The sequence below is a fragment of the Sinohyriopsis cumingii genome, chromosome 2 (genome assembly GCF_028554795.1).
Source record: "Sinohyriopsis cumingii isolate HCF-2022 chromosome 2, ASM2855479v2, whole genome shotgun sequence".
NCBI lineage: Eukaryota > Metazoa > Mollusca > Bivalvia > Unionida > Unionidae > Sinohyriopsis > Sinohyriopsis cumingii.
In genome coordinates, this window is record NC_142962.1 from 170567607 (window position 1) to 170582376 (window position 14770).

The window sequence follows — 14770 nt, forward strand, 5'->3', positions numbered from 1 at the left end:
GTCCATACTAAATACAGTCATGGTAGCCTTATGAACTATATCCATACTAAATACAGTCATGGTAGCCTTATGAACCATGTCCATACTAAATACAGTCATGGTAGCCTTATGAACCATATCTATACTAGATACAGTCATGGTAGTCTTATGAACTATATCCACACTAGATACAGTCATGGTAGTCTTATGAACCATATCTATACTAGATACAGTCATGGTAGCCTTATGAACCATGTCCATACTAAATACAGTCATGGTAGCCTTATGAACCATGCCCATACTAAATACAGTCATGGTAGTCTTATGAACCATATCTATACTAGATACAGTCATGGTAGCCTTATGAACCATGTCCATACTAAATACAGTCATGGTAGCCTTATGAACCATGTCCATACTAAATACAGTCATGGTAGCCTTATGAACCATGTCCATACTAAATACAGTCATGGTAGCCTTATGAACTATGTCCATACTAGATACAGTCATGGTAGCCATATGAACCATGTCCATACTAGATACAGTCATGGTAGCCTTATGAACCATGTCCATACTAAATACAGTCATGGTAGCCTTATGAACCATGCCCATACTAAATACAGTCATGGTAGTCTTATGAACCATATCTATACTAGATACAGTCATGGTAGCGTTATGAACCATGTCCATACTAAATACAGTCATGGTAGTCTTATGAACCATGTCCATACTAAATACAGTCATGGTAGCCTTATGAACCATGTCCATACTAAATACAGTCATGGTAGTCTTATGAACTATATCCACACTAGATACAGTCATGGTAGCCTTATGAACCATGTCTATACTAAATACAGTCATGGTAGCCTTATGAATCATATCCATACCAAATACAGTCATGGTAGCCTTATGAACCATGTCCATACTAGATACAGTCATGGTAGCCTTATGAACCATGTCCATACTAAATACAGTCATGGTAGCCTTATGAACCATGTCCATACTAACTACAGTCATGGTAGCCTTATGAACCATGTCCATACTAGATACAGTCATGGTATTCTTATGAACCATATCTATACTAGATACAGTCATGGTAGTCTTATGAACTATATCCACACTAGATACAGTCATGGTATTCTTATGAACCATATCTATACTAGATACAGTCATGGTAGTCTTATGAACTATATCCACACTAGATACAGTCATGGTAGCCTTATGAACCATGTCCACACTAGATACAGTCATGGTAGTCTTATGAACCATATCTATACTAGATACAGTCATGGTAGTCTTATGAACCATATCCATACTAAATACAGTCATGGTAGCCTTATGAACCATATCCATACTAGATACAGTCATGGTAGTCTTATGAACCATATCTATACTAGATACAGTCATGGTAGTCTTATGAACCATATCCATACTAAATACAGTCATGGTAGCCTTATGAACCATATCCATACTAAATACAGTCATGTCCATACTAAATACAGTCATGGTAGCCTTATGAACCATGTCCATACTAGATACAGTCATGGTAGTCTTATGAACCATATCCATACTAGATACAGTCATGGTAGTCTTATGAACTATATCCACACTAGATACAGTCATGGTAGTCTTATGAACCATGTCCATACTAGATACAGTCATGGTAGCCTTATGAACCATATCCATACTAAATACAGTCATGGTAGCCTTATGAACCATATCTATACTAGATACAGTCATGGTAGCCTTATGAACCATATCCATACTAGATACAGTCATGGTAGTCTTATGAACTATATCCACACTAGATACAGTCATGGTAGTCTTATGAACCATATCTATACTAGATACAGTCATGGTAGCCTTATGAACCATATCCATACTAGATACAGTCATGGTAGTCTTATGAACTATATCCACACTAGATACAGTCATGGTAGTCTTATGAACCATGTCCATACTAGATACAGTCATGGTAGTCTTATGAACCATATCTATACTAGATACAGTCATGGTAGCCTTATGAACCATATCCATACTAAATACAGTCATGGTAGCATTATGAACCATATCTATACTAAATACAGTCATGGTAGCCTTATGAACCATGTCCATACTAGATACAGTCATGGTAGCCTTATGAACCATATCTATACTAGATACAGTCATGGTAGCCTTATGAACCATATCCATACTAGATACAGTCATGGTAGTCTTATGAACTATATCCACACTAGATACAGTCATGGTAGTCTTATGAACCATATCTATACTAGATACAGTCATGGTAGCCTTATGAACCATATCCATACTAGATACAGTCATGGTAGTCTTATGAACTATATCCACACTAGATACAGTCATGGTAGTCTTATGAACCATGTCCATACTAGATACAGTCATGGTAGTCTTATGAACCATATCTATACTAGATACAGTCATGGTAGCCTTATGAACCATATCCATACTAAATACAGTCATGGTAGCATTATGAACCATGTCCATACTAGATACAGTCATGGTAGTCTTATGAACTATATCCACACTAGATACAGTCATGGTAGTCTTATGAACCATATCTATACTAGATACAGTCATGGTAGCCTTATGAACCATATCCATACTAAATACAGTCATGGTAGCATTATGAACCATGTTCATACTAGATACAGTCATGGTAGTCTTATGAACTATATCCACACTAGATACAGTCATGGTAGTCTTATGAACCATATCTATACTAGATACAGTCATGGTAGTCTTATGAACCATATCCATACTAGATACAGTCATGGTAGTCTTATGAACCATATCTATACTAGATACAGTCATTGTAGCTGTATGAACCATATCCATACTAGATACAGTCATGGTAGCCTTATGAACCATATCTATACTAGATACAATCATGGTAGCGTTATGAATCATATCCATACTTAATACAGTCTTGGTAGTCTTATAAACCATATCCATACTAGATACAGTCATGTGCTTTAAAATCTTGAAAGAACTCGTTCACCATCAAGTCAGTGAAACCGTATGGCCAACCGTAGCTGCCATTTCTCGTACTCGAAATTTACAAGTTCTTTGTCTGTGTCTACATCACTGAGTCATGTGAATTTGATAATTTATAAAAGCTAATTGCTGTCTACATCAGTATCTGAGCATTTACCTAAGTTATTGAAGCTTTCATAGTTGTGATTCTAATCGTGAAAACTCTGTAAGTACTGAACAAAATCTGTGACCTCCATTTTGGAGAGAGGAGAATATGCCCCAGTTACTTTAAATAGTATATTTTGACCAGAGCATAAACAGCGACCATGTGATCTGACGTAATTGTCATTCACAGCAATGAATCTAGTATCTAATATTATCCTATAGAGGGTTTTCCCCAAAGGTGGCACTACGAAAACCCGCTCAAAATGGCTAATGTTTATGGCAGGCATCAAAAGGTGCTTGCATGAGGTAAAGGGATATTCTGTGGCACGAATTGTACTAACTGAAATTAACAAATAATTTATACTTAGGGATCACCCATAAAGGACGTCCGCAAAACATACTGGAATACAGGCAGTAGGCCTAAAGCAACTGTTCAACAAAGAATATCATAACAAAAAATACTAGCTTGCAGACGTCTGCAAAGTTCTTTACACCCCCTCCCCCCTTGTTTGCATTTGAACAACCCCCTCCCCCCATCTTTGCAGATATCCTTAATGGACAATCCCTTATCAGTGTCTCTGTTGAAATCTAAGATAAAGTTGACAAATATGAGATTATATCAAACATTTTTGCAAATAATCTATTGGTCATTTGATATGAATGAATTATACATTGGCATTTTATCAAAACTGTTTCAAATGTGAACATTTCTTCTGCATTAAAATGGTGATTCTTGATTTCTTAATCTCCTGTTTCATTATCTGATACCTTGATTATGAACTTGTCCAAACTTAAAAACCCCAATTATAATACCAAACTCAAAACCCCAATTATGGCACCAAACTTAAAACCCCAGTTATAACACCAAACTTAAACCCCAGTTATAACACATGCTTAGCAAGACATTCTATTGCTCATCAGATATATCAAAATTATACATCAGTATACAGTGTGACCACTATAACACGGTGGTTGGGTCCATAGAGCCTGGTTGTCTTATATTCCAAACCATGTTATAACAAAACAACTCAGCTGAAGAAAATGATACATGTACAAAAAGAAATGGCCAGATTGGGAGGTAATAAAAACAGGTGCTAAAAAAAGTGCTTTTGAATAAATGAAGACAAAATTATCTGAAACTAAACTTGTATATTGACAACTTACATTTGTGAAGTACAGTCCATAATCTGTTAAGTACTGTACATGTATTTAAAAAAATCTATGAATTCAATTATAGATCACATGTTATAAAATTCATGTATCAGTCACATCCCATTAGAAACCACATATAAGATATATATAATAAATAAATGGTAGTTATCATTTGATCTCTATCTAATTGTCACTAAACAATTCACTGCGATATTGTTGCCAGTAGCACGTGGCTATAGTTTTTTTATACATGCTGCATGTGCATTTACTTAAATTGGCCTTTATTTTGGTCAGCTGGAGACAGTTATCATCTTGCCAAGGCTACCCAGGGGATGAGGCTATTCATAGGAAAATGTAAAACATGAAGAAACTAAAATGTTTACCAAACATCTTTGCAACATACCCTTCTTCAGTTAACTTGACAGCCTGATACCTGTGGTTTCAAGAGATTGGAAATTTAATTTGCCTCTTAAGCCACCATTGGTAGTAATTATAAGCATAAACTTTTTCCTGCAAAAAAGAAACTTTCATGGCGCAATAAATGTGTTCTGGTCACTTTGGAAAATTCAACAGTCCATCAGATTCCATTCCTTTTATTTAAGTATGGTGCTGACTTCCTTGAATAAAAGGATCTTTGTTTTTATTGAAGCTTGTAGTCGGCTTTCTTGATGAAGGGTGCATGTATTATTGAGGTCACTGCTAAAAGACAGCTTTGGAGGACTAAACGCAAACCCATTTCTTCTTGCGTTTACAAGATCAATTATTGTAGAACATTGATTAAGATGGAATTATTTTTTTGCTTGCTTAGTATTTATACAGAACAATCTGTCTTCAGAGGTAATCGGTTTTCTTTGAAATTTCAGCAAAAATATTTTTTCTGTGGATATTTTTAAAAAAAAAAGGAATGAACCATCGTTTTGTTGATTTTAGCAGTTACTGTTCCTACCTTCAAAGGTTGGTCAGTTGTAGCTGGTTCTGGTAGCATGACTATTGCAGTGTATCACAGCATACAGTACTAAGGTCAAATGTCAGCAAAAGTGGATTATTGTTAAGATGCTTTCTCAATATGAACAACAATTTTGTTATGTAACAATAGATTGATTCCAGTACATTTTATATCAAGTTTCCAGCTTCCTTTCATTGTGCCTCTGAATTTCTCCACTCCAAACCCAGGATTGTATGTACAAGTTTAAACAGCTTACAGTGTAACACAAAACAATCTCCAGATGGTATATTTTGTCGCCATTAAGGAATAAAATCACAATTAGTGACATTGGTGGAGTCAGAATGCAATCCCTGAATAAAACGTTTTCCACACTATATTTTGTATTTTGAAGAACAAAACTACGTGTATATAAAATTTCAGGAGCCATGCCACAGTCGTCTTGTTTTAGAATTCATATACAATCGTTTCTTCAAAATGATAACAATCTTTTTATTTTTTGTACTTTTAAGAAAGAATTCTTTTTGTATATGAAGAAATACATGTATATGAAATTTCAGAAGCCACACCACAATTGTGTTATATCCAAACACGTTTTATAATGGAGTATGCTTTAGTGGGGTCACACTGTATTTTTTAAGCTATTTGAAACATGAACTTCATTTCTTGATTCAGTTAAAACGACATTAAGAAATTTTGCAACAATTTCAGTCTTTTTTTCTTACTTGTATGAAAAAATACAATTACCTGTAATTATGATTTTTATTGAAAGATGATGCCAAATAATTAGAGTATGAAAACCTTACAAGAATTGCATTATCATATATATATATATATATATATATATATATATATATATATATATATATATATATATACCTTTATGAGCTTCAAAGAGATTCCAATGGTTTATACACCCACCATTTGGGGGAAACTGGTAGCTTGTCAGATTTATATCAAAGGGTCGTGGGTATGACACTCACTGAAACCAGTCCAAACTGACTAATGTTTTGAGTCTGTGAAGGCGCCTAACTCCCATTCCCAGGCAGGATATGGCCAGTAGCGTGTTGAGAAAGCCATTAGAACTAACAAAAACCATCATAAACCAGTATGTATCATGTTTTCTGGTTATCTGTCTGTTATTCTGTTCCCTTTTTTGTTTCAGCAGAATAACTTGATTTATTCCAGTATGTACAGTTACCAGACTTTGTAAGTCACTTGTTTTTGGGTTAAAGAAGAAACCTATCTATTTTGGGTTCCTAAGGACTTGGGAACTTGAGAAAGGAAAACTTTTCCATATGATACGTTTATTTGTACTAGTGACAATCATATTAGATACGAGATACCTATTTTATTCTGGGATCAAAAGTTTAACAATCATGGTCTCAGAGACTTTAAAAAGAAAATGGTTTCTATATGGTTCTTTGAGTTCATTATTACCCATTCATTTTTAGGTCAAAGGTCAATATTTCAGTTATTGAAAGAAGGAAAATCAATTTTCACAAAACTCTATAGGTTCTGATCTATGCCTTGACTTAATGTTATAAATGGCTTGCACATGAGAAGTCCAAGGTCAGAATGTCTCAGGAAGGAATCAGTTTTCACAAAAGTCATGTACTACAAATTATCTCTAAATGTTAATTATGATTTGCATTTGAGTCAAGAAGACACCTATCAATTTTGGGGTCAGTGTTTCAGAACTAAAGGTCACTGAGAGGAAAAACAGCTTTGTGCAAAATGAGTTCTGTGTCATTTATCCAGACCAAATTTGTGGATGGCTTACATTTGAGACAAGCAAGTCCAATCACCAATTGATGAGGTGGAGTGTATAATTTAATACTGCTAGACAACACCTAGTGAAAGTGACATAGTACAGCAGTTAAATAGGTATTCTGTCTTTTAATACTTGAGTATCCAAACAATGAAGTTATGTACATAAAATAAGTTTGACATGGTGAGTATATAATGTAACAATAACAATTCACTTCTTACGTTTTTACAGGTCATGAAATTACATATACAATTAGGGAGTTTCTCATATCAAGAAGATATCATGTGTGTAGTAAAAGTGAACTCAAAGGACGCTATATCAATGCATATGGATAACATTATGGAAGAAATCTGATCTTGAGAATTTACTTGAATTTCACTGTTCTGAAAGTATCACAGATAAGTCGGTTCAGAAAAAGTAATTGGCAGTAAAACATTAAAAAATGCATAAATTAAATGATACATAAATGCTTAGATTGGTAACGTACAGTTTGATGTCTTCATCTTCTGTCTTCTGCAGAGTTTGGCATTGACTTTGAAGAATACAACAGTACCAGTGGAATCCATAAACTGTGATGTAGGACAGCAACTTAATACAACCCTGAATTCCTGTGGTATTTATAGATCTATAAAAATGTTTAATATTCTATATGAGATATGTTGATATGGCTCGTTAATTTTTTGTTCTATATGAGAAATATAGATCTGCATACACTGGTTAGATCAGTACAGTATACAAGTGTTCTTGTAGAAACACAAAGAGAACTTAACAGGCATACATTACATACAGATTATGTGTAGATAGATACAGAGTACATACAGCCATACATCATGTACAGTTTGTGTGCTTATGTAGACACAGAGAGAGTACATGCAGCCATACATGACACACATTCTGTATATAACACACAGAATGTTTCAGTAGATACATAGATAGAATGCTTATGTAGATACACACACAGTGCTTCTGTAGAGACAGAGTGTTTCATGAGATACACACAAAGAGTGCTTATGTAGATGTACACATAGAGTGCTTATGTAGATACACACATAGAATGCTTATGTAGATACACACACAATGCTTCTTTAGATACAGAGAGTGCTTCTGTAGATACACATGGGGCTTATGTAGATACACACAGTGAGCTTCTGTAGATGCACACATACAATGCTTATGTACACACACACACAAAATGCTTTTGTAGGTGCACAACAGTTAGATATTTTCCTGTCTAATCATCATGTACAGGCACAATACACACATGCACTTTTGCCAGTTATTTTTTTTTTACTGGCACAGTTGTCATGCAGATAGAAAATAATATCTGCCTTAGGGATAAATCTCTGGCTATAGTGTGTTAAGAAACACACCAGTCACACTAGAACCTTTTACATCTAATGATTGTCTTTGCCCAAAAACTGTTACCCAAACAAGTGCAGCTTTGTTGTATAACAGTCAAGACCTTTCTTTTCTCAGCTAAGTCAGTATTGGTTTAAAATATTAAATGGTGAACGTAACTGGGATGGATACTTTGGTAACTGCTTCTTTGCCATCATAGAAACAACCCAAGAGAGGTTTTGCATCTGTAGATAATGCTTGGGCATTTTCATGTGCATGTGTGATGATTCCAGACTGTCCTGTAGTTGGTTGTGGTACATCAGGGTGATTCCAAATAGCAATTTCTACTTGATGCTTCGTAAGAGGGTTTGAAGCAGATATTCAATGACAGTGAAACTGTTTTCAATGTTAGCATCTTCTGCCAGTTGGTCCAACACTCAGTTGGTAAATTCTGCTACCTCATCACCGTGGTCAGATTCCATTATGTATATACAGTGATAAAATCTAATTTTAAACATAAATACAAAAAATGGTCAAGTCGTCTTCTGAATAAATGTTGAGTCCTTGGAACTGAAATTCATCTCTGGCAAGTAATGGTACTGTTACTGTATATATGAAACTTTCTTTAGTATTTTCTTTTGAGATACGTGCTGTCAATATACCATGCAGTCAATCACTATTGTCAGTGTACCCATTACACTGCTATATCTGATTTTGCCATCACAAGGAAATCAAGATTGGTCAACAGACGGGTCAATGGAGTGATCTTCACAACCTGGTAATCAGAGATCTTTGCCTGAGGGTACTTGATGACTCTTGCCTAGTAATCGAAGGCCTCATCTTTTTGTATGGCCTCCTGATGCAGTTCTGACAGCCACTAGCCCTGCATCTTTTACACCACTGGAGCCACTGCTGCCAACAATTCTTTAATTGCTGCAAGGAATGGAAATATTCCACTAGTCTTTTGCATTTGTGTCACCCCTTACTTAGATAATTTTAATATCAGTGAGGTCGTGTTGTGTTTGGCTTCATTAAGCTAAGCAAGCTTTGTTTGGGTCAAGCACATGGGGACATTTCCAGTTAATTTTGTTGGAGAAAGTTTTAGAGCAACCTTCAAAATTTGATTGTGTGTTTTATTTTCACCAGTTGATTTTGAGTGAGACCAACTTTCACTTCATGATAGGACATTATTAATAAAATATGCAACAAGTTTAATTGTGAATTTCTGTGAATTTTCAATAGGTACATCAATCACCCTCATTCAGCCACCAGCACCCCCAACAACAGGGTCTTGTCAGAAAATATCACAGCTTAACTTATGTTATTAGCACTAGCTACACCTACACATGCATGAAAATACATGTCAACAACAGATTGCCTGGACACATGCATGAAAATACATGTCAACAATGGATTGCCTGGACACGTGTATGAAAATACATGTCAGCAATGGAATGCCTGGACACATGCATGAAAATACATGTCAGCAATGGATTGCCTGGACACATGCATGAAAATACATGTCAACAACAGATTGCCTGGACAGCAGCTTAAGGTGTTCCAGTGAAATGTAATAAATTCTGTACAATGTCATGAAGTCATGTTGGGAAATTTGTAAACCAGTGTCAGTGTTTTTATGCCAATCCATATATTACTTTAGATTGTAATATGTATGTACAGTATGATTGGTTTCAAAGTTAAGCTGAATTTTCTCAGAAGGTTCTAGCTGACCTTTTAACTGAAATGAAACCGCAATCCCTTCTAAAAAAATCATCAATTATCATTTTGCTTTGAGTTTTGACAGTGTCTCGATTTGTAAGTTGGGATGCCAGAAACATGTTTTGGTGCAGTAAGATCACCTTGGATACTTATCTGCCAAGTAACTTGTCCCACAATGGTGGATGTACATCTGTGTTATGTGTGAGAAATGACAATGTTGAAACAGTTCCAGATTGCATAAATAATTACACATAAAGTGAAGGGGTTAGAACAGGCATTCACAATGTTATTGTTTCTAATACAACTCTACCATCAGCAGCATCTGCACAATACCAAATTGTTGTTTTTATAGAGTAATGTGGCTGTGGCTCCAAAATAACCCTGCGAACACCTCTGCAAAAACCAAGTATGTGACCAAGAGGAATTGCCCGCAAAAATTGTAGTGAGGCTCCACAAACTTGTCTTTTGTACCAAGCAAATCCATCATTAAAAGTGACATTAAGGCCTACAACTACAGCTTGTACATCCACATCTGGGTTAGTGTGTAGTTTAGGTCAATAATTGTATACTGTTGAGAATCCACATTATCAAATGTATCCTTGATAAACATTGTTGGACCAGCTGTTCATACGTGATCATAACTGTATCTGGTAAGTCCAATAATTGTTGTGGCCATGTCAGCATTGTCCAAAATGGATTCGATTTCCTTTCTTTCCATCGATAGAGTAACATGCACTGTAAAACAGCACAATGATGCCATTGTTAACAGATTCCACTGTGGTATTGGCAGGATAATCTGTATCATCATTCTTAACCAGTTTTCCATCAACTTCATGAATGCCTCACATGGAAGAAAAACCTAGATGTGTCTTGCACTTGCAATTCTCTTTTTACCTGAGTGGGAAACCTTGCTTTATATGGGTAATACAGAAAATCTCTCTTGCTTTGATCCACTAACACGTGTGTGCCCATATCAAATGCTGGATCAGAATTATCTTTGAACTGGGCCAATGATACTGATATTGTACATTATTGATTTTCTTTAATACCACTTACCATCCAAGTCTGCTCCTCATTGCCAGATTTGCAATTAATGAACCTGACATTCACTGTTGAGTGTCTTCATTAATAAATTTAGTAATTGCAGGCAGCATTGATTCTATTGATCATAATGTAATTGAAACTGCCTTTGATGGTGCTCATGTTACTAATTGCCATAATTGATCTCAAAGTGACTGAAATGCCAGTGAGCCTTGTTGTTTTAATTGATCCACAGTGGCACTTTTAACACTATCAATGACTCACATTGTAATTTGATTAACAATGGGCACAGCATATAATGATAAGGTTATTTTGAGGGGTTTTGGTGCACCTATACATAATCCATGAGCAATGTCACCAAGCCCAGTTCCCTAATATGCCATGTACTCGTGTTTTCTTGCATTAACTACATGAACAGGTCAGACGCATCCATGCACGACTGTTGTTGTTATTATTATTATTATTATTATTATTATTAAATGTCAGGTGAATTCTAATGTACGGTTGTATCTTTAATGTTTCACCACACAGATCAACCAAATAACTATCTTCATCCACAAGGAAAAAACGTATATGTGTCAGCTGATTATTAAGGCATAGCAGATACATAATCAATATCAATTCACCTGGTTCCATGGTTGGTGAAAATCCAAACAGTATATAACCTGGAAAAACTATGCCTGTTGTTTCAGACCTGCTTTTATAACTTCCACTGACAGCATCACAAGTTCAATTATCCTGCATTAAGTAATTCTCACAATTTCAGGCATGTCATGATATCCCATACATAAAATCTGTTAATCTTCTGAAACGTTGCCAGGCCAACCTAAAACCTAACAATGGCAATAACAGAACTGAGTGTAGGCTTACATGCACATATAGAAATTTTAGTCTTTGCCGATTACCAAATTGTTTCCTCATTGAATTTCTTCATTGATTGATTCTGTGTCATATCCCCCAAAAAGATCATTAGTATGCCAGTTCACACCAATGTCTGCTGAAAACACAAATGAATTGTTTGCAGGTAAACTAGCAAACGATTGAGATCAGATATTAGGCCAACTGTAATACACAAGCAATGATGCTTGTGTGATCTTTCAAGTGTGCATAATTCACCAGTGGTTACAGGTGCAGAAGTAGTCACACTGAATTCTGGTTTCATGGATGAGATGGTAATCATAGAGTTAACGCTGAGGGCTGTATTTACATGTGGAGCATCTCCCCATGAATTGTCTTGATTGTTTCAGAACTTATCATTAGTGAACGAACTTCACTCGTCATATGTGTAATGAATATCTTCAACAGGTTCATGCATGAATGCAGTGTAAGCTGGTGGTGGTGATGGATTCAATACAGATATGGGTCTCAATAATTCAGATGTCTTCCTTTCATATACGACTTGGTATGTATGTATATTCCATGCTGCCCTGCGAGATGTTTTAGATGTGGCACAGTAGGCATGTTTATTCTAAGAGGAGGGTGAAGTGTCTTTCTGACTGGGAAATTTTGTCAGTGCCTTGCTTTTTATTTTTATTTTATCAGGATCAGAAACTGAAATAACTTCAATCCTGGTTATTATTTCACATACGTATGTTTTATTGTTTTGTTTTTGTATCTGTTTGTGCTTCGGCAGCTACAGGTGCTTGTGGTTTTGATTTATTTCTGCATGCTTGATAGTACTCCTCAATAGATCCAAAAGGCTGGCAAAGTTGATTACGTGATTTTACTCTGCAGGGTTGTGTCCCTAGGCCATCACATAATATTTGCATAGCTGTTTTACAGTACTCATAATGGCATGTTTTGCAACAGAGTTATTATTTTCCAAGGCAGACAGCTTTGCATTAATTGTGTCCCGGTGCCATGGAACTTCCTATACATGCAAGCAAGCATTTTATCTAATAACGAAAATCATTCTCATAGTGCTGATGTATCCATCACCATTTTATTATCTCCTTTGCAATATCTTTAAAGCTGGTTGGATAGTAAACATGATAAAATGTATTATCATTCTCAGAAAAAATACCCCATTTCCGACTTCACTGAAAAGGTCTTTGAAGTTCTATAAAGAACATATCATCGTGGATTGAGCCCAAACAAGCTGAGATGACCCTTCACTGAGTATTATGCAAGCTCTAAGCATATGGTGATACTATATTTCACATGGGTTACATCCAATAACTTCAAATTTCTGAGAAAATGGGTAAATATCCTGCAAAATATTTGCTAAATTGCTTTTAGCAATAGCTTCTGCAAATACCGTAGATTTATTCATTGTGACTGTTCATTGCTACGATAGGCTTCCCTGAAATAAGTAAACTCTTCAAGATTTCATTTCTACAATCCCCTGATGGATTGGGAATTTTTTCTCTGTGTCAGAAACAATGCCATTATAAGGCAGGAATATTACGAGTCCTGATGATCATTCCAATGCAGTCAGTGCCTGCGTGGGATTGATCATGAATACCATCCAAGGAGGAAAAACGATGGGAAAGAATATTCTGGTAGTCTGCCCAGGGTGATACATAATGATCTCAGTATGTTTGTAGCAGTCACAGTTCAGATGTGTGGAAAACCCTTGCTGGATTTTTTCACAACAAGGCTGAACAACGAGCTCCCCTTTGTCTCTAGTCCAAGATCAGTAGGCCTGGTTTGTGAACCTCTTCAGTGTAATATTGGATCAATTACACAATTACATCTTCCCACCCTTCAGAATGTTGCCCCACATGTTCCTCAAGATCAGGACCTCCACTGCCTGGTTCATATTGGTTGCTGCTCTCTGGCTGCAGTGGTTATGGTTCAGCAATCTTTACCTGTTGATAGGTGAACCCTGGAGAATACCAGAGAGGAAGGACTGTTTTAACAACACAGGGGACTTCTTCTCCACAGCAACACAGGGCTCATTTCAAGCAGTCAATCTGGCATGACCATTTTTGGAGCAGAGTTAACTACATTTTCCAGGTTAGAAAGCAGTCCAATTTTGAGATGTACAATGCAAAGTGGAGAATCTTCTGTGGTTGGTGCCATAGAAAATGTGTTGATCCTAGCTGTTCCCCATGGCGCATAATTGTAGTGGAAAACTTTATGTTCTTCCTTCTTAAGGAGAGAGATTGCTCAGTCCCAACCATTAATGGTTATAGGGCTGCTCTGTGTGATAGGTTCATGTTTTTGAAGTGTCTTCCATTTGGTCAATCTATCTTCAAGTATTCTGAGATACAGAGACCAGTATCTTGTGCACTGATGCCATGCTAGAATCTCTTCTTCAAAGGGCTTCTTCACACATTTGGAGCCTTAAGGCCTATCGTGCACATTCTTCACTGGAAGATGTTATGAGGGCTGTATGTTGGTGGTCACATTACTTTCTGCTCCTTTTACCTTCAGTTTTTGGCACACTAAGGCAAAGGCATTTTCTCGTTGTGCCTGATTTTGTCACCATGTCCCATCCTTCTGCCAGATTATGGTAGTGAATGCTCATACTTAACCTTATTAAGTGCATAAATTCTGTCCCAGTATTTTGAGGCTATCAACCTGGCAAATTCAGCATAACATTGGTTACAAGCAGTGGATTTCCGCTATTCAAATGTAGTTTTGAGGGTTGGGGTGAAACTAATTTTAATTAGGTAATACTTACCTGTCACCACTGCAATATTCCCTCTTCCCACACAGTTCTA

General features: G+C 36.2%; 1 protein-coding gene across 1 annotated transcript in view; it reads left to right on the top strand.

Annotated features, from left to right (window-relative positions):
• The window catches only part of LOC149806285 (uncharacterized), a 478750-nt gene that overhangs the window by 443285 nt on the left and 20695 nt on the right, over positions 1-14770 (top strand). Inside the window, exon 57 of the mRNA XM_089935589.1 lies at positions 7524-7617. Within this exon, the coding sequence (XP_089791715.1) occupies positions 7524-7617 (94 nt within the window). The remainder of the gene's footprint in view (positions 1-7523; positions 7618-14770) is intronic.